The sequence below is a fragment of the Pantherophis guttatus genome, chromosome 3, assembly GCF_059756535.1.
Source record: "Pantherophis guttatus breed Tessera chromosome 3, ASM5975653v1, whole genome shotgun sequence".
NCBI lineage: Eukaryota > Metazoa > Chordata > Lepidosauria > Squamata > Colubridae > Pantherophis > Pantherophis guttatus.
Genome location: NC_142065.1, coordinates 127,762,122 through 127,787,655, shown reverse-complemented (window position 1 = coordinate 127,787,655; position 25,534 = coordinate 127,762,122). Strand labels below are relative to the sequence as shown.

General features: G+C 34.0%; 1 protein-coding gene and 1 long non-coding RNA gene across 7 annotated transcripts in view; one reads left to right on the top strand and one right to left on the bottom strand.

The window, feature by feature from the left end:
- The window catches only part of SLC12A7 (solute carrier family 12 member 7), a 108,849-nt gene that overhangs the window by 15,445 nt on the left and 67,870 nt on the right, over positions 1-25,534 (bottom strand). For 4 of the 6 annotated variants that reach the window (XM_034411834.3, XM_034411833.3, XM_034411837.3 and 1 more), the window contains exons 8-22: positions 24,902-25,116; positions 24,258-24,425; positions 20,287-20,385; positions 19,576-19,633; positions 19,095-19,269; positions 16,849-16,967; positions 15,316-15,414; positions 13,858-13,977; positions 12,685-12,789; positions 12,310-12,478; positions 9,680-9,875; positions 7,021-7,190; positions 5,493-5,624; positions 3,364-3,471; positions 257-373 (exon numbers count right to left, since the gene is read on the bottom strand). In XM_034411834.3, coding sequence (XP_034267725.1) covers positions 257-373; positions 3,364-3,471; positions 5,493-5,624; positions 7,021-7,190; positions 9,680-9,875; positions 12,310-12,478; positions 12,685-12,789; positions 13,858-13,977; positions 15,316-15,414; positions 16,849-16,967; positions 19,095-19,269; positions 19,576-19,633; positions 20,287-20,385; positions 24,258-24,425; positions 24,902-25,116 — 2,050 coding nt within the window. The remainder of the gene's footprint in view (positions 1-256; positions 374-3,363; positions 3,472-5,492; positions 5,625-7,020; positions 7,191-9,679; positions 9,876-12,309; positions 12,479-12,684; positions 12,790-13,857; positions 13,978-15,315; positions 15,415-16,848; positions 16,968-19,094; positions 19,270-19,575; positions 19,634-20,286; positions 20,386-24,257; positions 24,426-24,901; positions 25,117-25,534) is intronic. The other 2 variants (XM_034411835.3, XM_034411836.3) reach the window with 1 other exon arrangement.
- On the top strand, positions 5,108-7,191 carry LOC117662417 (uncharacterized). The gene is made up of 2 exons (XR_015733580.1): positions 5,108-5,185; positions 7,036-7,191. It is a non-coding gene; the product is annotated as an uncharacterized LOC117662417 (long non-coding RNA).

Genomic DNA, 25,534 nt, shown 5'->3' with positions numbered 1-25,534 from the left:
TTTGTTTAGTCCTTCAATATCATTAAGTTAAGATTGTCATGGTATTAATTCAAGAGTTAACTATGGAAAATCACTATTGAATTTTTCACAAAAAATGTACTTTTATTTGTGGAAGGGGAGTTCTCTGCACGTAATGTTAAAATCATTTAGTAAGAATTAGAAAAACAGGCACTGGCAATAATTAGTACAGTTATGGTTTAGAGAGGCACTAGAAGTGTTGTGATGGGAAGGGAACAACTAGGTGAGTATCTTCTACCTCTTCTTCCTGAATATCGTTAGGTAGCAGACTGTCTACCCCTTGGCCAATACACTGTGGGTTAGAGCGGCTCTTTCTTCTGATTGAGCTACGAGATTCATCAGTGATGCTCTGAATCTGAGACAGGAAGGCCACCCGGCACAATCAGCATATAGAAAAAGGATATTGCATTAGCTAATGAAACACAATGTTTAATTAAAAGAAATAAACCCAGCACATTTAAACTTCAGTTCTCCAACATAATCTTTATCGCATCTACTCACAGGCACATTATTTACACCAATTTCTCAAAAAGGGATAAAATCCAATGCAATTATGTCTATAGGCAGTCAGTGCAATGGCCAAACACTGAATGGTTTCAAAAAAAAAAAAAAAGAAAGAAAAAGAGAGAGAAAACTTTTTAAATTAAGGTTTAATATAAGAAAATGAATAATCTCACACTAGAGTTTTACCAAGAGAGATGTGGTATGGTTTCAAAGCCTTTTTTGTATTTTATTTTCATCTTAGCGCTTAGTTTATTAGTTAGATGAATGTGATATCATAAAGGGAAGGCCAAAACCAAAAACATATTCTCCAGGTATTTTAAACCAGTGGTGTTATCTGTTTAAGATATAAAACATCACAGCAAAGAAACTCATTACATATGATCAACAGGATTAATGTTCCATATAATTAAAAAACCCAGAATTTTACAGTTTAATTTTTAAACGTATTTCTGCAAAGAAAGAGGAGAGAAAACGCAATCAAGCAAAATTAAAACATGGACTTACAGCGAAAAAGTATTTAGTCAGCCACCAATTGTGCAAGTTCTCCCACTTAAAAAGATGAGAGGGGCCTGTAATTGTCATCATAGGTAGACCTCAACTATGAGAGACAAAATGAGAAAACAAATCCACACAATCACATTGTCTGATTTGGAAAGAATTTATTTGCAAATTATGGTGGTATTGGTCAATATCAAAAGTTCATCTCAATACTTTGTTATATATCCTTTGTTGGCAATGACAGACGTCAAACGTTTTCTGTAAGTCTTCACAAGGTTGGCACACATTGTTGCTGGTATGTTGGCCCATTCCTCCATGCAGCTCTCCTCTACAGCAGTGATGTTTTGGGCTGTCGCTGGGCAACACGGACTTTCAACTCCCTCCAAAGGTTTTCTATGGGGTTGAGATCTGGAGACTGGCTAGGCCACTCCAGGACCTTGAAATGCTTCTTACAAAGCCACTCCTTCATTGCCCGGGTGGTGTGTTTGGGATCATTGTCATGCTGAAAGACCCAGCCACGTTTCATCTTCAATGCCCTTGCTGATGGAAGGAGGTTTGCACTCAAAATCTCACGATACATGGCCCCATTCATTCTGTCCTGTACACGGATCAGTCGTCCTGGTCTCTTTGCAGAGAAACAACCCCAAAGCATGTTGCCACCCCCATGGATGCAACTCAGCATTCTCTCTCCTCTAAACACAACGAGTTGTGTTTTTACCAAACAGTTCTACTTTGGTTTCATCTGACCATATGACATTCTCCCAATCCTCTTCTGGATCATCCAAATGCTCTCTAGTAAACTTCAGACGGGCCCGGACATGTACTAGCTTAAGCAGGGGGACACGTCTGGCACTGTAGGATCTGAGTCCCTGGTGGCATAGTGTGTTACTGATGGTAGCCTTTGTTACTTTGGTCCCAGCTCTCTGCAGGTCATTCACTAGGTCTCCCCGTGTGGTTCTGGGATTTTTGCTCACCGTTCTTGTGATCATTTTGACCCCACGGGGTGAGATCTTGTGTGGAGCCCCAGATCGAGGGAGATTATCAGTGGTCTTGTATGTCTTCCATTTTCTAATTATCGCTCCCACAGTTGATTTCTTCACACCAAGCTGCTTGCCTATTGCAGATTCAGTCTTCCCAGCCTGGTGCAGGTCTACAATTTTGTTTCTGGTGTTCTTTGACAGCTCTTTGGTCTTCACCAAAGTGGAGTTTGGAGTGTGACTGAGGTTGTGGACAGGTGTCTTTTATACTGATAACAAGTTCAAACAGGTGCCATTAATACAGGTAATGAGTGGAGGACAGAGGAGCCTCTTAAAGAAGAAGTTACAGGTCTGTGAGAGCCAGAAATCTTGCTTGTTTGTAGGTGACCAAATACTTATTTTCCATCATAATTTGCAAATAAATTCTTTCCAAATCAGGCAATGTGATTGTGTGGATTTGTTTTCTCATTTTGTCTCTCATAGTTGAGGTCTACCTATGATGACAATTACAGGCCTCTCTCATCTTTTTAAGTGGGAGAACTTACACAATTGGTGGCTGACTAAATACTTTTTTGCCCCACTATAGATTAAATAATGGCAGTCTTAGATTTAAAAAAGCACTCCTTTTTCATTGCCAGCTTAGTTAACTTGATCCCTTTATACTTAAAATTTGCAATGGAGAATGTGTGATATAACTGACAAAAATCTCAAGCTTGCTGGAGAAAAAACAAATTAGTAGAAGCTGAATGTAAGCTGAATGTAAAATCTGCACTAACATGACATGAATATAAAGTCTGGAGTCCAAGATTCTGAAAATGTTCAGAAATGTGCAAAACTAATTAGGTTAAAATAGTGGGTTCCCCCTCCCATCTTCCCAACAGTATAAAGGTTTTTGAAATCTGTAAAATGTCTCAATAAAGAGAAACAAAGAATGATCGTTTTAAAACATGAAAGCGAAACATCAGTTTATTCATTTGAAACAATCACATTACATTATTTTAAAAAGGCTGAAAAGAACAAATATGAAAAAATGAAGTCCTACCGTAAGACATTCTCAATAGCATACTATTTTAGCCATTGATGAAAGGTTTTAAGATTCTTAACATTAACAATTTAGTATTACTGAAAAAGTAATGAACTTATTTCAAAGGAAATCAAATTAAACCCTGATAGAAACTGTGCTCAGACTTTTCTATTTATTCCAAACTACATGTTGAATGATTAACTGCTCCTCTTCACTGAAATAACCGAGATGGACTTGTCACACTTATGATTCATAAAAGATTAACCTCCGTTTGCGGGAATATCCAGAAATAATGTTCTCATTAACTAAAATGCTATTGCCAAAATAAAGAAAATTCATTACCTCCCTCTCCCTTTCATTCTTTGAGAGCTGCATTTGTTTTAGCATCTGAGATCTCTGCTCCATCACAAGAGTTTTCTCGTATGTAAAAGCTGAAATATCATTTTCAAACTGTAAAAACAAGCTAGTATTAGTTATATTAAAATTCTCTCATTTTATAGTATACTGTAACTCTTGCCAAATTTGTACATCTAGCACTAAGTTAATAACAGCTGTTGGACCAGAATTTCCATAGCTAAGCAACACAACCATAAAGCATGATGTCATAAGATCATGCCACTTAGCAACAATAGGCCCAGCATTTTTATTAATGACTTATTGGCTTCTCCATTGGCTTTGCTTGTCAGAAGCCAGCAGTGAAGTTTGCAAATAGCAATCACATGACCACAGGAATGGCCAGAATGTCAAAAATCTGTTGTAACTACCACTTGTTGAGTGCTGCCATGGTCACAGAATGAGTGGTTGTTAAACAAGGACCACCTGCAAGTGCTTCAAATCAGATTCAAATTTACATATGCCGTTTTAAAGCCTCTTACACTGCTATATAATGTTTTTATATTATAAAATAAGAAGCTGATACAGACATGGCCATCCTGTGCATTGTGATGCAAACTCTGACCCTTTTGTACTTGGAATGTGACCACAAGTATGTAAGGGATATCACTTGCATGGTCATGTCATGATGTACATTTTTTCATTTTAACAAAATCTTGTCTTGTAATAGATTTGCCTGATGCAGAATGGTTATGTGGACTTTAACAGTGACGGAGAATCTGCAGTCCTCCAATCAATGCTGTGGGATGTTGTAGTTTATACAAAAGTCTGGAGGGCAATAGTTTAAGTTGCCTTGAAAAGGAAAGAACCTAAAGTAGCATCTTGCCAATGCATTATTAAGTCAGGGACACAGATTCCTATAATTATGGGACAACAAATACACAGAAATAAGTCCAGAAATTCATTTAACAATACTTCAGAAACAAAGACAGCACCCTTCCCCAAAAATCATGATTCCACCCACTCTATCATTTCACTACCAACAGCAGCTTCTATGCACCTACGGGACTACTATATGTGGATTCTAGCCATCAAAAGTTGCCGATCAAAAAGCTGTTTTCAACTTTTGAAGCCAAACATTATAAATTGAACAGCTCCAATTTTATATTTAATGTGACTTTTTTTTCAATGAAAATAGTCTAAGTCATCATCAAAGGCACTAAAATGCAGGATATGTCATCCTATATTGCATCATGATAATCAATGAAGCCTTTATTATAAATGAATCCATTTCATGAATTTTACTGATTAAACTATCCTAATCCAAATGATTTATGTATAAAATGTAAGTTTGTGTACCATTTTGATGAGCATCAGTATCAACTATCAAATTTTCTCAGCTTAGTTCCCCCCCCCCCCACTCCAATCTTAAATTCACTTACTTTGGGAAACCCAAATAGCATGTTTTGCACATACCATGACTTAATATTGCACTCATCTAAATTTGGGATCAAGGTTGTTCCCTGCTTTGTTAGTCACACCCGCTCACTGCTTTTAGCATGCTAGATTCCTTTATTAAGAATTCCTTTCCTGGCTCTGAAGTAGACAAGGAAAAGGAGTGGGAAGCTCACTGACAACTGGAAAGGACAGGTGCAAAATTACATTACATTGGATTCTTTATATACACTATGACATATTCTGTTATTACACAGTTGTTTGGTTGGATTTACTGTTCTATTCCAGTGGGCCTAGTCTAGATTGACAAAGTGCCAGCTGTTTCAATAAACCACAGTTTTGGCTGAAATGGAGAAGAGGCAGGAGATAGAAACAGGTAAGAAGTTGCATGAAAGCTCTTACAAACTTTCCCTAAAATCTGATGCTGAGAAAATGAAATTCAGATAGATTTAGCTGAGAAAAGGGGCTCCAATTCATCCTAAATACTCTTTAGGATCTACTTTGAAGTTCAAAAAGACTCCTCCCACACAGGAACTAAAACTTAAAATCTGAACTTGTCTGCTCTCTCCAAAAGGACTTATTGCAAGATGACCAAATTCTCCCACTGATTTGGGGAAATCATACTTTTTCAGTTGAAATTGTGCACTTCATAAATGCATTAATTGGTAACTGATAGACCTTACCATTTCAACAACTTCTACTTCAGCTTTAATTCGAAGATGGTATAAAAACATCTGAAGATCACTTTTCATCTGAATACTATTGTCATCCATCTGAGCTACAGTGAAGATGCGCATTCTACATTTTCTCCACACCTATAAACAGAAAAGCACACTGTATGCAATTAATACATTTTAACTAATTAATTTGACTAGTACAGCTATTGCTGGAAGATTGTTTTTAACTAGAAGCTTCTGATATTTATGAAAAGATATAGCACTGCACATATAATATTTTCAGCATGCCACCATAATATAGTTTATTTTTTAGCTCAGCTTAAATGAACACAGATGGTGTGCCTTAGCAGTTCATATTGTAGATCAGACCACAATAACTTATCCAACGAATTATTGTTAAAGAAATGTTGGTGGATAAGTGCACAATGTAAAGCCTCCAGTGTTGTTGAAACGTATTTTGAAGAGGTTCCCAGTTACTGTGTCTAATAGTGAGAAATGCTGGAACATCAACTTGATTTAGTTCATCAACAGCTAAATATTGTACATCTGTTGCCTAATGTTCATGCGGACTATTATGTGAATTAAGCTAATAGTGCTAATGCCAAAATGTGATGTCACATTTAGGACTACCAGATTTCAATGCAAAAATCTGGACAATCACTAGATGCTATCTGGTAGCAGAGAATAATCCAATCTAGAAAATCATTTAGTTTTCATTTTCTAGGGCACGGGTGTCAATCGTCACAGCGGCATCATGTGACGTATTGGGACCCTTTCCCCCTTCGCTAAACTGGGTGTGGCGTGGCCAGCATGTAATGCATCCAGCCTGTGGGCTGGGAATTTGACAGCGGTGTTATCCCTCCAAACTTTGAGTCCTTGGTAAATCTCGTAAGCCATCTCTTCATTCAAGTTATTAATTTAAAAAAGTGAAGAAGGGAGAAGCCAGACTTACATCTTACAGAACCACAACCGATACCTCACATCAGATAGATGAGGAACTACTGAGGAGCACACTTTTTTTCAAGTCAGCTATATTTACTTAGTTGTTATGTGTCTAGCCTACTCTTAATTTGGTTGCTAATTAGAATGTCAGAGGTTATTTTGTTGAATGTTTTGCCAGGGTACATGTTTAACTGCAATCTATTAAGATTAAGATCTATTACGCAATCAAAAACTGAGGTAAAGTTAGCCTGGCAAGACTTGTTTATTATAAATCTGTGGTGATATATGTTAGTATTTTGCTGTCTTCAGTAAAAAGCTGTATGTACTCTTTCTTGCCTTGAACATATCCTAAGAAAATTTTTGTTGTTGCTCTCACCATCACTCATCAAGCTCATTCTGAGATTTACCTTTCTTGAGTGCCTCTCTTCAATTATGGGCTATGTATAGTCTATACAGTTTGATTTCTTGTCTCCCTTTCATCCTGTTCTTTGTATTGTTGTTTTTAGATCACTGTGAGTCTGAAATAATATTACCTTTTTATATATCAATAGCAATATATCTCAATCTTTGCAAGTAAAATAAATGCTACCACCTTATGTTGTTTCAGGAGGAAAGGAAGCAACATCAGCATGCCACCGTCATGAACAATCCACCATATATCTATGTTGCCCTCACTAAAACGTTCCTGATTCATTGGAAACAAGTCTATGTTTTTAGCAACTAGTAGAGCTTGCTGTGCAGCTGTTGTTTCTCGTACAGTGTCTGAAACACAAATGGTAATCAGTATTTTAGAGTTGGATAAGTAGTATTTGAGGATCTTAACAAGAATCAACATATGCAGCAGAATGAAAGTGTATTATTTAGCTGCAAGTCCACTTCTCAAAGTAGTCATTTACCAATTCACACACAAAGGTTAGATAAATACACCAGAGCCTATTTGCAATGTTCTATAATTTAGGGAATTTTTTGTTAGAAACCACACCTGTATGCAGCATACATAAGCAGATGCAGTTTCCACTAAATCCTTGGTAATCTGAGAGGAATGCTGAAATTACTCAATGCTGAACAGAATTAGACAATGGATTGTGTGAATAAACATTTTTATATACATATAATGTACATAGCTTGTTATCCGGTAGAGAATCTGGTGCTCATAAGGTGACTGAACAAAGCACAGGTCTTCAAGTCTTCATGAATGGATGTCCATAATGAAGAATAAAAGTGGGATGTAACAGCCTGCATATTCTGATATGTCATGACATATGTGGTTTTAAAGTGGTCAAAGATCTGAGATACTGTCATTTAGATAGATCAAAACAAAGTTTGATTTCTGCAACTTTCTACATGAAAAAATTTTGAGAAGAAAACCTCAATCCCGGAGAGGGTTCTTGAAAAGCCCAAAACAAATGCCAGTCATTTTGTAATGATGTAACTTTATGACACAGAAAGCAACTCTTGGAACACCAAGGGAATCTATGAAAAATGTTATTTGGAGATCTGTGAAAGGGATTATTTTATTTTATGAAGAATAAGGATGAATCTCAACCTATGAAATACATTTCTCAGAAAGTCAAATTCACTGCTACTAAGAATACAATTTTCCATGAAAAAAGATGATTTGGACCAGTCACCCGCTGTTGAAATGGCTTTAACATTAGAACCATGGAAAGATCCCAGACAGAAACTGATAGGGATATTAGTGATAAACACAATCAAATATTTCCTAAAACTCTTTAAAATGCATTAGAAAAGAGTTAAATAGTATCCACCAGAGGGCAAAAGAAAGAAGCATGTTTATGGAAGTGAAAACCAAGCCACACTGCTTCAGAAACAAAGGAAAACCAAAAAGGAAAGATACTGAAGGGAACTGAATTTATTCCTTTCTTGCATAATCTGCAAAGGATCTGTACTTAGCTGCATAACAAGTTCTTATGCAAGGCTTCCAAGAAGCTAGGAGGACCTATCTACGTGAATCTGAAGGGAAGTTATGGTCAAATTCTTCAAGCTGTAAGGGGAAAGATAATAGAACAGTAATTAGTAGCAGGTTATCTCAGGACGTAAAGATATTCTCACAGCAAGCTAGCTGCACTCTTCACTGCTGAGCCTATTACATGACAATGAGAATGCAACTGGCTGATTCTTTGGAGATTTTTGCAAGGACCCTGATAGCAGAGGACCAGTCTGAAGAAGGTACCAGAAAAGATTCATTCCATGAGAATAAAAACTTCTAATAGTTCTGCCTCTGCTATCAGCTGAGTGTGCAGCAGGGAAACTAGATTGCTTTAGTGTTACTTGATCAACCGATCATGGTTGTATTCAGTATGTAGATTTCAATCATGTAAATCATACAGATCACTGCCTAATGGAAAATGTGAGGTTTAAAAGTGGAGTGGATTTAGTAACACTTTCTTGGCATCACCTGATATAATTTGAGCTGTTTAACACCTAAATAGATCCCGGAAGGCTGACAATGCTAATCATTTCATTGACTGGGTACTAAGATACTTCTGACAGAGACCAAGATCCATGGATGTATTAAAGATGTGCCTCTTACTCAGAAATTAGCATGTGGTGACAAGCTGCATCAGAGAAATTGCCCCTTCAGTAAGGTTTTCCTGTAGCTAAGCATCAATTTACAGCTTGTAGATACATTGGAAAGTTGGAGCTTGATGGAGAAATTCCAATTTGGAGAGATTTGAAACCAGATGTAATTATGCTAAGGTAACATGCTTGTAAGGAACACTTCTAGAGATGAGCAAAATAGTTCTTATCACTATGACGTTTGCATCTGTTGGCGTAAAAAGAAGTTTAACATTCGCACTCACTGAAATGGCACTGATAGTCACTCTGATGAATCAGATAACCCTCAAAAGAACGAGCAAATATCTTATAATTGCCCCAGAGCTTCAACTGTATGGAAGGGTATGTGGTAAGATTTACCAAGAATTTCGCCCTGTATATGAATCACAGAGACTAGATTATGGAAGTCTCATTCTTGAATGCTTCTTTAAATGGTACAGAGCAAACGCAGATGGATACATAAATTTGTATATGTTCAAGTGGATTATATCCCAACCATTAATTACTGTCTGTGAAGTTCAATTCAATTAACTCTGTTATCAAGCCATCAATTCTCTGTTATCAAAAATATGTTATCAAGATACAATTCTCTTTGAAACTTTCAACATAACAGTCAATTCAATAAATATAAATTCTCAATCTACTCATATTGATTTACAAAAAACACATACCAACAAAGTTTTTCCAAGAAAATCTATTATCCGTCTGCTTCCAGGATTGAGGCCATGCCATCAAAACAGTATTATGTTTCATCCCCCCAAGACCAGCAGACTGAATCAAATGAGAGATTCCATCTCTAACACTGGGGGACACTATGATTTGACAAAATCCTTTGGTTTTTTCTGTTCCCATTAAAGATCGAATATTCTTTAGGGGGGAAAAATAGAAATTAGGGTAAAAGGCAATTTACACAATAAAAAAATTATGAAGATTCTTAATGCATTTAAAGGATTAATAAGTTTCTCAAGTAAGCTCTTGTGAATGCCAGTCTAATTATGAAACTACGGTATCCCTGGGAAAAAAAATGATACTTTAAATGAACAAGTGATCTGGCTAAATCAAAAGGAAAGAAGTCACAGACTAAATGAAAACATTTAAAGATCTAAAAATTAGGAAATGAATTACTGATGGACCAATTATCACCTTTGTTACCTGGAAATTGGATTTACTTCTTAAACAGGATGCAAATAAAGCAATTTCCATGAGTAAGAAAGCGGAAGACGACTAGGTGTAATTAATTCTACTTGTGCAATCTCCTTTTGGGTTTCCAGAACTAAATATAAATTAATATAATAACATAGATTTTAATATTAGGGAAATTGGCATGGACTATAGCTTCTCCTTGTTTAAAATTTATTCTAAATGTCTTATTGATTCCATAATTATGTATGCAAAATAACTTATATTGGTTATATGTAATTAAGTTACTTAGTCTTAGCCAGGGTTCAGTAATTATTCCTGAAATGTTCCTCATACTTATTCTTTTCTCAAGTGAAGTACATTCTTCCATGTAGACAATCTCTTTTACTTTATTTTGAAAAGCAAAGCACAATTTCAAAATACCATCTAATTTTAGGAAATAGCACTTAACTGCTATATTGCTTTTAAAATAATCAAACAGTGGGATAAAAAATTTATATCAGCAATCATTTACAAACTGCTGAACCATTCTCTTTTCCTGAAAGTATTCCAAAGAGACTTCTGTCACTATCTTGTTAAATATTTAGAGGATTATACAATTAAGTCAATGCTGACTTCATACAAACTGTGATTAAAGTACATTTCTCTAAGCACTTTGCTTCAAATAATCTCAAATTTATTCTAATTCTGTACTGCAGACAATTCAAACCCTGTTCTTGTGAAAAAGCCCTATTCAAACTTTCTAAATATAGATATTAATAACAACACATTTTATGCTCTCTTTTATACATTAAAATATTTTGTGCAAGAAATTTGATAGCCTGGGGTATCATGCATTGAATTCTGAATATATTCTAACTGAAAAAATTGTAAACAAAATGTATTAATAGACTATTTTTCTTTTTGCAAAATACATAAGTGAAGCACAAAGAATCTTCTACTATATTTGTTAGTTAGGTCAGGATCTGCTATAAATCACTATCTCTTGTTTTTGTGAATATCATGTTCCCTATTCCAATAACTTGGACTGTACCGATAACTTCTAGCTGTAATGTCTATCTTCCTTTATCAACAGCAAGATGGATGGTCTCGATTACAAGTTAATACTGGATGTTCTGAAGCCCAAGATTGGAAACAGAACACCCTGCCAAAAATTATCTATGTGGTTGTTAAGAATTAACAACTGTAGAAAAATTAAAAACCAGACTTACAACAAATCTCTCCTCTTAGTATATAGTGAGTGACCAACCTGAGCTTGATGCCATTCACAGAACAGCAACCTTTTGTTTATTGGGTTTTTTTTTTTTTTTTTGTACAATTGGAATTCCTACTACCTGGTTAAGAGACAATGTTTCCTCATATAGTGATAAGATTAATCAATCAATACACTTTATTATTAAAATCAAAAATAGAGCACATGAAAGAAGTATCCCTGTTATAAATATCCTTCTCCAAGTGCTGCCATCTACTTTACAAAAGATTTAGTGTTCAGTTTTCCACTAAAAGTGAATATCCAATGAAGAAAATATAATTAGTCAATTTGTAAATTTGATATACATATATTTTCTTTCACAATGTAAGTTATGGTTACTTACTGATGTTATTGTTGTGACTGAGATGGGTGGCTATATACATCAATTATTAAGTAAGTAAACCAACAAATAAACTTCTACCTTTTACCTCAGCACGAAATGTATTAATATTATATTGCAGTTACATGCAGTTCTTGACTGGCTTTTAATCACCTTCAGATGTTGACTATAGAGTTATAGTCAGGATTCTTATGCTTGGTATTATTATGGGCAATCTCAAGTATAAATGTATTTTATAAATATAAATGCTATAAAAAGGGGGAGACTCATTGGAAGAGGAAGAAAAATAAAGATGAGAAAAGTTTAAAGAAGAAATTTCTTATGAATATCTTATCTGCACTAACTCTCAATCTTTCATGTAGCAATTACTAGAGAAACTTCTGTTATCAAATAAGTGTTTTTATAAATTACAAAATAGTCTCGATTCTTTGAATATTGTAAAGGTTTTTGCTAGGCAATTAACATAAAAAGCAGAAATTTCCACTATCGGTTTTGTGATACTAGAAAGCAAACATGAATATTAAGTCTTACTATCCTTATTTTCTTGCTGTTCATATATATATACATACCTCTTCAGCTCTTTCAGCTTCTGCGTATTTATCAAGATATGTTCCTGGGAGTACAGATCCCACAATGGTCAATCCTTTTCCAGCTTTCAATTGACAGGTAAAAGAAAGCAGCCGAGGATGTTTTACTAACTGTTCTGAATCCAAATTCAGTAGTACTAAGACTTGAGGTCTGAAGTATATAATATAAAAATAAATTGTAGAGGATGCCTTTTCAAGATCATAATTTTCCAACACAATAAATTAGCGTTTCATATTATTATATGCTTTAGTTTCAATATATTTGCACTACAATTTACAGGTGGCTCTTCCTATTATGTTTACTCCCAGATAACTGAAAATAGGATTTGATGTGTTAAATATTAAATGCATTCTTACCTCCAATTTTTGGTATGAGGGTGACCATGGTCAACTCGAAGTAAAGCATAACGAGCAGCATTTAAGGACAAACCTCGGATTCCATCTCCCCATTCTTTTTCAGCTCTTAAAATGAGAAGTAACAGAGGTTCACAAACATGACATGTTTGTGATAGTTCTATTTTGTTTTGATATAATAGACAATGTAAAGGGGGTTCAGGGGCACAAGTTTATACATTATGCTTTATTTTAGACAAATTTCCTTGAGTGCTATCAATGGCGATTATAGACATACAACAAATGTGAATTCACGTGAATGAAAGTTCATGAAACTGTAACAACTTTTTAACAGATGTGTAATTAGAATTTACTGACTGATAGAAATGCATATAATATAATGCATTTAATATCTGCAGTCTGTTTCACCATATTTAAATCTCTTCCAAAAGAAATATTATTTATTTAGTGGATTACAGAGTAACCAGAATGGATGATCAGGTTCTTTGAAGTATAAATATCACTAATATTTGTCATCTATATCTATATTTTACATATAAAATTCAACGTTGATATTTCACTGAAATAAATGGTCATAGTATAAATCACAATTGCACATTCATTTCACAAATCTTGGTTGGATCTCATCTTTGCTTTTGAATGTACTGAAACTTGAATAAATCCATTCCATCATTTTCCCCCCAAAGTGGAAATATTTGAATAACTAGCTTTTTCCGCAATCATTAAACAACTAATTCCCATATTTTTAATTATTTAAAATTTTTCTACCGATCAGGGCAACATCCTTATCTTCACTAGATATGCTGGATTACAAACTGCAAAAGCACAGGCAACATAGGCAAGGAATACATGATTTATATTTTAAAGCATCCAATGAGCATTAAACTTGCTTATTCCTTACTATATATATTCCATTTTTTACATATTCCAAGTAATATAATATTCAGCATTAGTTTTTTTCTTAAAAGTACAAATTAGCTGAAAAATGCACATGGAATAAACATATTAAATAATTAGTGTCTTTTTAAAAGAACATTGCAACAAAATTGAATACTAAATTATATATACTGTAAATAACACTTTTAATTAAATGTTTTGCATTCATGTCATAAAAATTACTTTCCTCCAAGTGTATAAATGTTTTTAATCAAACAATAAATAAATGTGTATGCTTACCCTCTGTATTCTATGTATTTATAAATACATCCTGCAATTAGCATGGCAACCAAGGCATAGTACCAAGAGCAAATGAACATCAAAGCAAGACACAAACTCATTCCTAAGAATGAAAGAGTCCTGAAAGGAAACATGTTCTTAGTTGGTCATATTTATGTATATGTTCTACTTAATCTAACACAATGACAGAGTTTCTAAACTAACATCATTCAATATACATGCTTAACAGAATAATGCAAATACAATAATTAATCATATTGCTATGCCTGGCTTTTATCAAGGAACTCAAGGTAATATAAAACAATCCTAAGTGACATGGTTTTGGTGTTATAAAATGAACTGGTGTCCACAAATTATAATGCTAAATGTATATCTCTTCAAATAGAAAACTGTAAAGATTTAAAATTATTCCAAAGATGTACCCATAAACCAATTTTCTTTTGGAAATATATGCATGTTCTATCAGATACTGATTCTTTCTAATCTACAGTATTTTTTTCATAGTACAAACAAAACTACAGCATTAGCTGATTTATTATATGTTTTAATTTGATTGTCACCTCCTGTGCCTTGCATGGTTTAGGATATGTGCACTTCTCTCTATAGTATCTGCCCACTTAGATAGCAGGGTGGCTCACTCTATGTCACTTGTTTCACTGTCATTTTTGGGAATTATGCAAGTGGGCCTTTTCAAATGCTGTTCCTGTTTTAAGGAATAGCATTCCCCCAAATGTCTAAGTGGAGGCCTCCCTTCTACTCAAAAAATCCATTAAATCCTGACTAATTCATCAGTTCTTGGGTGCATAATAGTATGTGTTTCCTCTAGGAAAAGAAGCTGCCTTTTGCTTGGTTACTATTGAATGGATAAAGATTTCCAATACTATATTTTTCTATATATTATTATTGTTGTTGTTATAAATTAGGGGTGATGCTAATCTGTACCATTTGTTTTAATATAATTTACAAGGATTGCAATTATACCATATCAGTCAAAGCTTGTTTCATTCACTGTGGTTTTATAAGACCAGTTATATAAATTCATACATAAATGCTTTGTACTAAATTTCCAGTGCAACCCACTACTAGATTATCCATTTACTAGAATATTGCATTAGAAGTCTATAAATAAAAAAAATATAAATACATATTTTTTAGGAGCATTTATAAGTGAAATTGTATATGTAAGCCTGTGCAGTGAGATATACTTCCAATTCCTGTATTCTGTTCAGTCAAAAATAATACTTTGTTCTTGTTATCTATTTCCTTGCTCTCCTATGGAAATAATGGGAAATAACTCTCTTCCCTTTATTTATTATACAAAATTATATTATGGAATGCTGAAATAAATAAGCAAATAAACAAAAATATTTTATAACTAAAAATGTAAGTTATCTTAAAAAACAATAAATTTATAAACCAAATGCTTTCAGAATTAAATTGGTAAAGAACATGGTGTACCAGTGATAATATTTGAAACGAGGTCTCCAGTTTGGTGTTCGGAGAAGAGTCTGAAGTGCACATGCCAAGTTCACAAACAGATAGCACATAAGGAAAAACCTAGGGAAAAAAACCATGTTTATAATTTAAATGAATGGCACTATTCACTCAAGACATGGGAACAGAGATAGCCCAGTGAAAGAAAAAGAAGAGGACAAGGTTACAGATGGAAATTGCAATCTTAAAAGATTTCTTAAGTATAATAAGCCAGTCCAGACAATTTTTGTAATTAAGTGATGAGGCATGTGATTTGTCGCCTTTCTGCAGTTTCAAAAAAGCAAAGGGTTCCTTTCAGACTAACACAAAAACTGAAGTTTGAGGTATTAAAAAAGAAACAAGACTTGCCAGAGTGTGATTCTATATTACACTTCACAACATTAAATAAAAAGACCATTGTTCCATAATATACTATAATGCCTATCCCAATTTTGTGTTTTATGAGTTTGATACTCACTAGCGAAAGAAAGTATAAGACTGGTAGTGGAGAAACAAATAACAGTGTTATTTCTCCATCAGATTTTTAACATGTTTGTCAGTAAAAGAGACAGGAAACTTTTTCCTAAATCTAATTCTGTGGGGAAAGTCTAAACAGACACACACAACCTTGACATGTCACATTTAAAGGAGGGATTTTCTCCTTCTCCACGGCCACTGTAAACCTACATTTCTTGGTATGGTCTCCCTATTGTGGGGTTACAAGCATGCTGCAACCTCACACTATGCAAAAAGACTGAAAATGTACGCAATAAGAGTGCTTGGTAATACAGGCCTACCATCCAGATTCAAAGGGCAAAAAGTGACCAGATTTGTAAGCACAGACCTAGCATTAAACACGTATCTTTCTTTCATATAAGCACTTCTCCCAACAACTTTGGCTCTATGTCATTTTATCAGCTGCAAATGGGAAATGCCTGATTGAATGAGTAAGTGCTCGGTCAGTAGTCCCAGACCAAGTACAAGGTGCAATTTCTCTTAATTGCACCTTGTACTTGGTCTGGGACTACTTTCGCAGTACTCTCAAATCATTACCAGTGTATATATTGTTACAAATGCAGGTAAGAAATGGTGTTAAATTTGCAGGAGAAATTCTTAATCTGTCTTTCATTTTCTCTTTTCTCCAATCTGCCTACTCAATTGTTACTGTCTGATATTGTTTTTTAATATAAAATTATTATCTATCTTTTTGAAGTGACTAAATATCACACTATCTCTTGCATCTGTTATTTCAGTAGTCTTTTTATGTAAGAATGGCTCCTTAAAATATTTTATTCAGGCTAGTATTCTTCAGATTTAGCTTTTGGGTTTTATTAAAGCAATTCTATTCCTTTTAAAGTTGTTCTATTAATTTTGTCTTTTGGATATTGTCTCCAATACTCCTTATGACTTGATACCCAACTTTGCCAGAGTGCTTCCTAAAAAAAAGACTGCAATTTTTAAATGATTTTAAAATAAATTGCAAGACAAATATGTTAAAATCTACATAGATATACATACATGGAAAGTATTGGAGCCACACTATCCAGAGAAGCAATAAGAATTCCAATCTCACAAATAAATGCGGTGAGGAGCAAAGCCCATGTAGGTTCTCCATTTGCTTTTCCATGACCAAACACCTTAGAAAAACATAACTGTGTTTACTGAAAAGATACAATATACTCAGTTCAAATATAATTATCAATGCAATAGATTTAAAGATATAAAGTAATTTGATCGACTTGGTTAGTATGCTATATGAAAGTCAATGAGGTTGTAAACTATTAACTTATCATGAGAACTTAAGCCAGTTTTGGGTTCTTCAGTAGTCCAGTATTTTTAAACTTGGTGATACTGTGTATCTCTAAGGCTAAAGTATTTTGTGTCAATTCCCCAATAAATAACCAAATAAAAGTGCTGTGGTTGGTGGATGATGTTGACTGTCAGACTTACAGGCTTGTCAATCTTCACAGAATTCGTTTCCTGCTTCCTCTGTGGACTTGTCTGGGCAAACTGCAGGAATTTGGGGCTGTGCTCCCACTCAAAGCAGGAACATTGTCGACATGGTTCTATGTTTTCCAAACAACTACAACTTCTCTCTGGGGGTCTGACATTCCCATACTTTGATAATTCTTGCAATAGTTCATTATTAAACAACACATGGTTTCCCAGACTTATAAATACTGAGTAAAATTAGGCTCAGAGAGTGTAAAGGAGATACGTGTATGGCCCTAACAGATTAGGGCTTCAAGATTTGGGCTGCAAAATTCTGGATATTTATTAGATTACCCAAAGAGATACTAAAAACTAATTTTCACTGAAGTAGTCCAGATTTTTGTGGCTCAAATCGACCGTGTTTCCCTGAAAATAAGATCCTGTCTTATATTTTTTTTGAACCCTGAAATAAGCGCTTGGCCTTATTGCCATGCGCTCAAAAGCCCGATTGGGCTTATTATCAGGGGATGTCTTATTTTGGGAAAAACAGGGTAATAAATGTATAATAAATGTCAAACTAGGTTTATAGCTACTTACAATAACCTCTACTCTACTGAACATAGTCAATAAAGTACAAGAACAGCTCAGTCCTATAGATCAATCTGATAACTGCAATTTTACAATGGGAAGTGAGTAATTCACTTTCGCTAAATTTGATCCCTGTATCATGAGCCTGAAAATTTCCCTTTGGTGTCTTTTCCTAGAAGCATAAAAACAGATAATATGACTCATTTGAACGACACATACTTGGTTTGCCTTGATCTCACCCCCCTTTCTAATTTTATCATCATTTCTTCACTTGTCTGGAATAACAACTCCTGTGTGGTTGTGGCTAGCATAGATTGTGACCTATACAATGTACATACATTGCCATTCTGATGGTGATGTGATGAAAAGAATACCCTTTGCAACAGGAAAACATGACAGCAGCAACTGTTGCAGTTATAGTTAGCAAGCAGCAGCAACAGACTTATTGTACTGTCCCCTGCTTTATTTAGCCCAGCTGAATTGCTCTGTAAGCCACAGCAGGTGAAATGAGGTCAAATCGATCTGTAAGGATTGCTGTTTTGAACAGACAACCACCAGTTAATTCTTTAGTGTGATCTATGTAAGTAATATATATCTTCTGGTTCCTGGCCCCATCCCCTCTTCTCTCCACCCACTTAATCTAAATGAGTTCAGTTGTGCGTCTCAACAACAAGAAGTGACACGATCAGTAGCCGCAATATGTTCCATGTGAAATTCCAATTCATATAGGAGAATAGAAATACGACATTCTTTAGAATATAGAAATTAAGCAAAGCCAAATTGAACAGGGTGCTCTGCTTCCCAAGGAAGCGGTAGACTATGAAGAGATATATAAATATATATATAAGCTTTTGTGAACTGTGGCTAATTTTATCAGAAACATAAAGCTTCTTGACTGATGTAGGATTTAAATGGGGGGGGGGAGGGAGAAAAGTGGGATGGAAATCCATGATTTTCTTGCAACTATAGGCTATTATGGCTCTTCTCTTTTGATATCATGTGATCCAGTAATCTCAACCTGATATCAGATCTTCTCTTGCATCATAAGGCTTAAATGTCCTTTTCTCTTACAGCTGTGACTGCCTTAGAAACTACTCAATAAATCTAGTTACCACCATCCGCACAAGTGGAGCAAAACTACAGTTAAACAAATGAAAAAAATTACCCACCAAATAGATTCTTTTTACAGCAAAGATGTAAAAACAGTAAAATAAATAAATAAATAAACAAACACAGAAATTCACCTGAAGAAATGGAACAATGCCATCTCTTGCAATTGCCTGCAGTAGCCGGGGGGCACCAGTGAGACTCTGAAGACCAGCACCACATGTGGAAAAGAATGAACCAATTACAATAACCCATGGAGAGGGCCATGCCAACGTACCAATCACTAGGTTTCCATTAACTGCTTGTCCAAATCTTGTGAGAAAGAACACATGCAACATTAAACAAACAAGGAGAGCTAAATAAATTATACACACAAAATCGCTAACTCAATTAAAAAAAAACTCCTTTCAGGAAAATGTAGAGGTGTGGGCATACACACATTTCTTATGATGAACAAAAATGCATTTGAGAAAGGACATCTATTTCCCCTTCATAAAAGCTGCTTTTGAATTCTCTGCTATTTTACTTTCTCATTCCACACATTCATTCAGTTAAAATATTATATCTTAATTTTAAATAGATTTTAAAAAGAACTGGAGAAAAGGTCTTTCTACATACTTGTCTCTCAAAACCACGCCTTCTATGCAGGCTCCAAAAAGAATTATACAGGAAAGATCTATAAAATATGACTCAAGGAACTTTAAAGCAAACAAAATTGGGAGAAGTGCTCTTTAATACTCTGTGTACACCAGGATTATAGAACATTTTGAAGAAAACAATAATTGTGTTGAGAAATCTAATTAATTCTATCACAGAAATTATCACATTTGTATTTCACTCTCTATTGTTTTCACACATACAATGAAATTTGCAAGAAAAGCCTTTTTCCACATAACATTTCAAAACTGTATTATTAGTAATGTGTTAATATATTTTTTCTTATAATCTCACAATATACATTAAATCCTTCTAGTGTAGATCTGGTATCTATTTAATGTAACCTTTATCAGTATTATCTTACATTTTATTGATTTTTACTTATGAGACAAAGTATGTATGCCAAATAACTTTATTCATTCCTATTCACAGAGAGGTAAATGATTTCAGCTCATAGTCTGGTTAACTCTAATTTTAAATTTTTATATAAATAAAAATCTAAAACCTAAATGAAACATTTAGAATTCTGCAAAAATTAGAATTTGTTGAAATATACACTATTAGTTATTTGCTTTGGAGTATATACAGTACAGATGGCTGACTATATTCTAGTATATGTACTAAATACAGAAATGAAGTACAGATGTTCTTGAAATTGCATAAAAAGGATACAGATAAATGATGTTGTTGAGATGGCTAAAATTGTTCCAGTTGGAATAGATTTTTGAGCATCCCGAAGATCTCCAGACCGATTTGAACCTGCCATAATACCTAAACACAAGGACAAAATAATCCATTAAAAATGTCATTAAGGAACAGAACAGTCTATTTAGTTCATCATTTGAACTGAAGTGAATGCACTAAGTTGTTAAATTTTTATATAAACAGCAACAAACTAAGCTTAACTCACATTCATTCATTTATTCATTGGGAAAATTAGAAAATGACCAATTATGATTTAAAACTAATTTCAAATACAGACTATCAGAAAATGGGAAAGTATTTGAGAAAGTAGAAGGAAAATAATTATTTTTCAATACTCATGTATTGAATATTCATGTAGAAGAGTATTGAGACAGAAAAATGAGTTTTCTATTCTTCCTCATTGGTTAGTTGGTTTATTTATTTATTTATTGGATTTATATGGCCGCCCACTCAATCTCAGTGACTCTAGGAAGCTTACAAACAATAAAAACCCCAATATAAAAAGAATAAAATCCCCCAAGTGTGTTTGTTTTACTTATGAATAGGCCACTTGTGTTGCGTTTTCTCTCTGTAAAAGTAGAATTCAGTTACTTAATTGACCCCTAAATTATTTTCTATTTATACACATTCATATTTTGTAGGATTATATGCTTACTGATTATAGCAGATGACTATAAAACAAAGAAATTGCATAATCTTAACCGAAAGCAGATGCAAAAAGCCTCACAAAATACAATTTAGAACTCAGGAAATTATGTTGTTTTATAAATGTAGTTGTACCGTACTTTGGACTGCTTGGAAGTACAAGCAGAATGAGGGTCTACTTAATGCCACCAAACAGAATAATCCATTTGCTGAAATCCTCTGGAGAGGAACAATTTTGCTTCTACTGTAGATGACTACAAATTCTTTATATCTCTTATATTAAAATTGCCACCAAATATACAAGCATGTATCCTCTTATTAACCTTAATGGCTGGCCAACAGGAATATTTTTTCAGTGGGAGTATTTGTTTACCATGAAGCATGATTAGTTTCTTAATAATATGCACACATATGCCAAAGGCTGAAACGGAAATCTACCTTAATTTGCCATGAACAATGATATATAAGATGACAGTGCAAGAGTTCAAATTGTCCATTACTGGATGGAGACGTTTCAGACAATTTATTGTTAAGAATGTGTAACCATGATGACTATATGACATTTCAACAGTATCTTTTACATGAGGGAAGACATTCAGATACCCTCTTTCATTACTCAGAGAAATCAAAGGAACACATTTTAAGGCACAGTGAGAGCCACTGACAAATTTCCGTTTTAATATTTACATTGGCATAAAGCGTGATCAGATATTTTCTATGTCATTACTAAATTTAATGTTTTTTTTAAAAAAATTAGGTTATATTTCAAATCAAGGACACCAAAACTGAAGTCATATGAACAGTGGAAAATAACTTGGAGACATTAGTGAACACAGAACAAACAGATTATTCTATGTGCTGAGGAGCAAAGTTTTTTCAGGAATTACCTCAGGTGAATTTAAAACAAGCAGAATTTTTTCAGTAATCCAACATGTATGCCTATTTCTAGAACATGTTTTGCCTATATGAAATTACGAGATATGGAACAAACCTACTCCATGAAGTTATTAATAATATTATTATTAATAATATTATTAATTATAAAGCAGTTATTAATAATGCTATCACATTCTTGTTCTGTACTGTTTAAGCAGTGCAGGTGACACGGAATGAGTACCCCTAAGTGAAAACTACTTGAACAAAATAGCTTGAACATAATATAGAGATAAAGTCTATTCCTCAGAATCTTCTGTAAAATTCCAAGAGATCTTAGCAAAAAGTTTTTTTAAAAAGTTAGGAAGGTTAACCAAAAGATAGTTTAAAATTGTTGATGCAGAGGATTAAAAGTACTCAAGAAATACGAAAGGTCTTTTTGGATGTGTGGCTGATGTTTTCTTAAATACAAGTACAGTATTTATTATTCTTAATAGGGATAGAATACCACCCCGAACACACACTCTCCAACTTGGTGAAAGAGAGTGGAACATTTTGTCTATATATAAAGATAGTTTACTTAAGACTAGGGCAAAATAATTCTGTCCCCTTAGAGGGATTTAAGCATTATTAGGGACTTTTCAGCAGGAACTTCTAAGCTGGATGATAAAAGAAATTAATACTGGCTTGGCTGAGGTTTAAATTCTAGAGACATCAATCTCCAAGGACAGGGTAGGGAACTCTTCTGTATCTAGATTTGCATTTGGGAAAATCAGTATTTCAAGCAACAGAGCATGTGACAATATGCAGCAAGGAGAAAATGCAGCTAAAAAGATAAATCTTTTTTAATTGGGGGAGCAAATATTGAGGGAAAATTCTTCCTTTTTAATTGCACTATTTTGTTTTAGGTATTATTTTGCAAAAAAAGGAAACATTTTGCTACTAAAAATCTTATCTTTTGGAGCAAAACACAACCAAGAGACAAAGTTACACATGTTGCAAACTCCACTTGTTTGAGAGAAATGGTGTGTATATGTTGTAGATTGTAAACTATTACAGGGGAAGGCTATTATAAACAAGCCATACACTCTTTAAAGTAATAAATTTCTTACAAAAGATAAGAAAAAAATGGGGAGAAGTGGAAAGTAATGCAATAGAATTTATTGTGATTCCCAATTTCAAAAACTTATTTATCTTATTTATCTTAAAACTTATTTTATCTTATCTGTCTCCCTCAGAGACAGAGTTTTGGTGAAAGTCCCTATGTGCTATACTGAATTCTTGGGCAGTGACGGAGATAAAAATAAAAAATAGCAACTAACCAGGATCTGAATGAGTATATTGACCTGAAATATGTCAAAAAGATTTGGTTGCATGCAAATGTGTTTGCTGGTGTGCTAGAGTTTGTGCCGTCAATGAAGAAACTGTTCTTCTCTGCCACCAGTATTTGTGTTACTCAAAGATGTATACAGAAGGCATACAGAGGTGAAACCTACAAAGGCTGTATTTGATTACTGCTTTTTCCAGCCTAGTAAAAATAGATTTGGGGTGGCTGTGGGTGGGGGGCTGCTTTCCTTGAAGCCAAACACATACTGAATAATTTCTGCTTCATCCTCGATGCTAGCATTCATTCAAGGTTCTGCTAGAATTGTTTCAGGAGAAATGGATTATTTGGTTGTGGTACAGTATTGTTTTAACATGTTTAGTAAGCAGGCTATATTACATGGTGGAGCCTATTTCTCTTGGAAATCACCTTTGATATCCCTTTCTGTTGTTTTCCTTGCCAATTAGCTCATCAGGTATGAAATGTACAATAATAATACAATAGTACAATAATAATATCATAACTCTGATTATCTACTGTATTCTTCAATTTGGCACTTTTAAAGTATTCATAAAAATGTATCAGTAGTCATAATTTCCAAACTTTATCCCAAAAGTGATTTTTTTCCAAAAGGCAACTAGACTTCTTTTTTTCTTTGAAGATGTTTTGCTTTTCATCCCAAAGGCTTCTTCAGTTCTGATTGATTGTGTCAGGTCACAAAAGAAAGAAAGACATGTGGCGATTCTTCCAAGCAGAATTCCTTATTGATCCACACTTACAGGTAGACTCTCGACAAACTAAGCACTCTGCTATTTACATCAAGCATATACTCTGAGAACTATTAGGGAGGGGTTGTCCTCACCTTCTTTTTCTCATATAAAATATCTGGATTGAACTACCTTTTATTCTTCTGAATGCACTCCCTCTCTCCTGGGAATTGAGCCTGCTACACTCCATCACCAATTATACTGCCATTTATTTTTACATATGTCACTGTGTGAGGTTAGTACCCTGAAATGCAGCTCAACAAAATTTTAGATAAATAATGTATAATAACTACATTTTCTTATAGGAGGCAGAGAGTATGAAGCAATACCTGTCACAGAAGGAAAATAAATCCCTACTAGCATGGTGAAATAAGTCATGATATCTGTATAAATGTAATAGACTTGTTCATCTTTTGCTTCATCTAAAACAGGAACTGAAGAAAGATCCTGTTTTTCCACAATTGTTCCTTTGTCTGAATAGCTGCTCCACAAATTATCTGCCATGGAAAAAAACACAAGATTTTGTTCACTCACAACAATTTTAAAAAATATATAAATAAACCAGTCCTGAGGCAAAAAGCTTTAAAACTTATTCTCAGTACTGATTCTGTCCCAAACGTACCAATTACAAAGCTTTCTTTGTTTCTGGGGAAAAATATCTACTTCATAAAAATGATATGATGAATGTAGCCAATACCCCACAGAAACTGTGGGGTAATATCATATACAGCTAGAACAAATCAAAACAGAAACATAAAGCAGCTGAACATATGCAACAAATAACTTAGGAATTCAAAGTTAAATGGACAGAGAAAAGGGGTTAAACAAAGGCTGCCATTTATTTTGGGGCTCCCTTAAATTAAGGAACAATTTGTATCAATCATATTGACAAAATTATAATTATCAGTTGAAAATCACTAGTTCAAAAAAAATTTAATTCCCAAAATCATTTCCACTGGAATTCCAGACTCACCAAGTAAGACTCTACTTTTAATTCCAGGAATACCTTGGATTTCTGTGACATTATTTAACTGAAAATACTCATCACAAGTAGCATTTAAGTTGGGATTATTGCCACAAAACCATCTCCACAATTGGGTAGTTACTGTTACGTTGTTTGTTTCAATATATTTAGCACAGGGAAAATCCTTATCTTTTGCTAGGGTACGGTTTCCAAGAAGACATATACTAGAAAATATAATTGAACAAATTTTAAAGGCACTTTTTATTATTAAAAAGACAAATTAAAGACAATAAATCTTAAACTGTTGACATCTATATCCTACTTCTAGCTTATGTTAAAAGCTCTGATCATAAAGGAAATAGTCTACAATAAACTTAAATTACTTTTTAATAATGTCATGTGGCATCAAAATATTTTGAAAAGAGTGCTATGGGAATTTTTTTAAAAAAAGAAACGAAGGGAAGGAGAAAGAAGGGTTAGGAATGAAGTAACTTCTGGAATTGTTGCTGTTTTATTTTAAATGGCTGTACTGAAAAGGATATATAAGTATTTATAGAGAATCAATTTGGTGTAATGTAAGGCACAAGGCAAGAAACCTGAAGCCTGTAAATTTTAATCCCAATTTAGGCAGAAAGCCTGCTA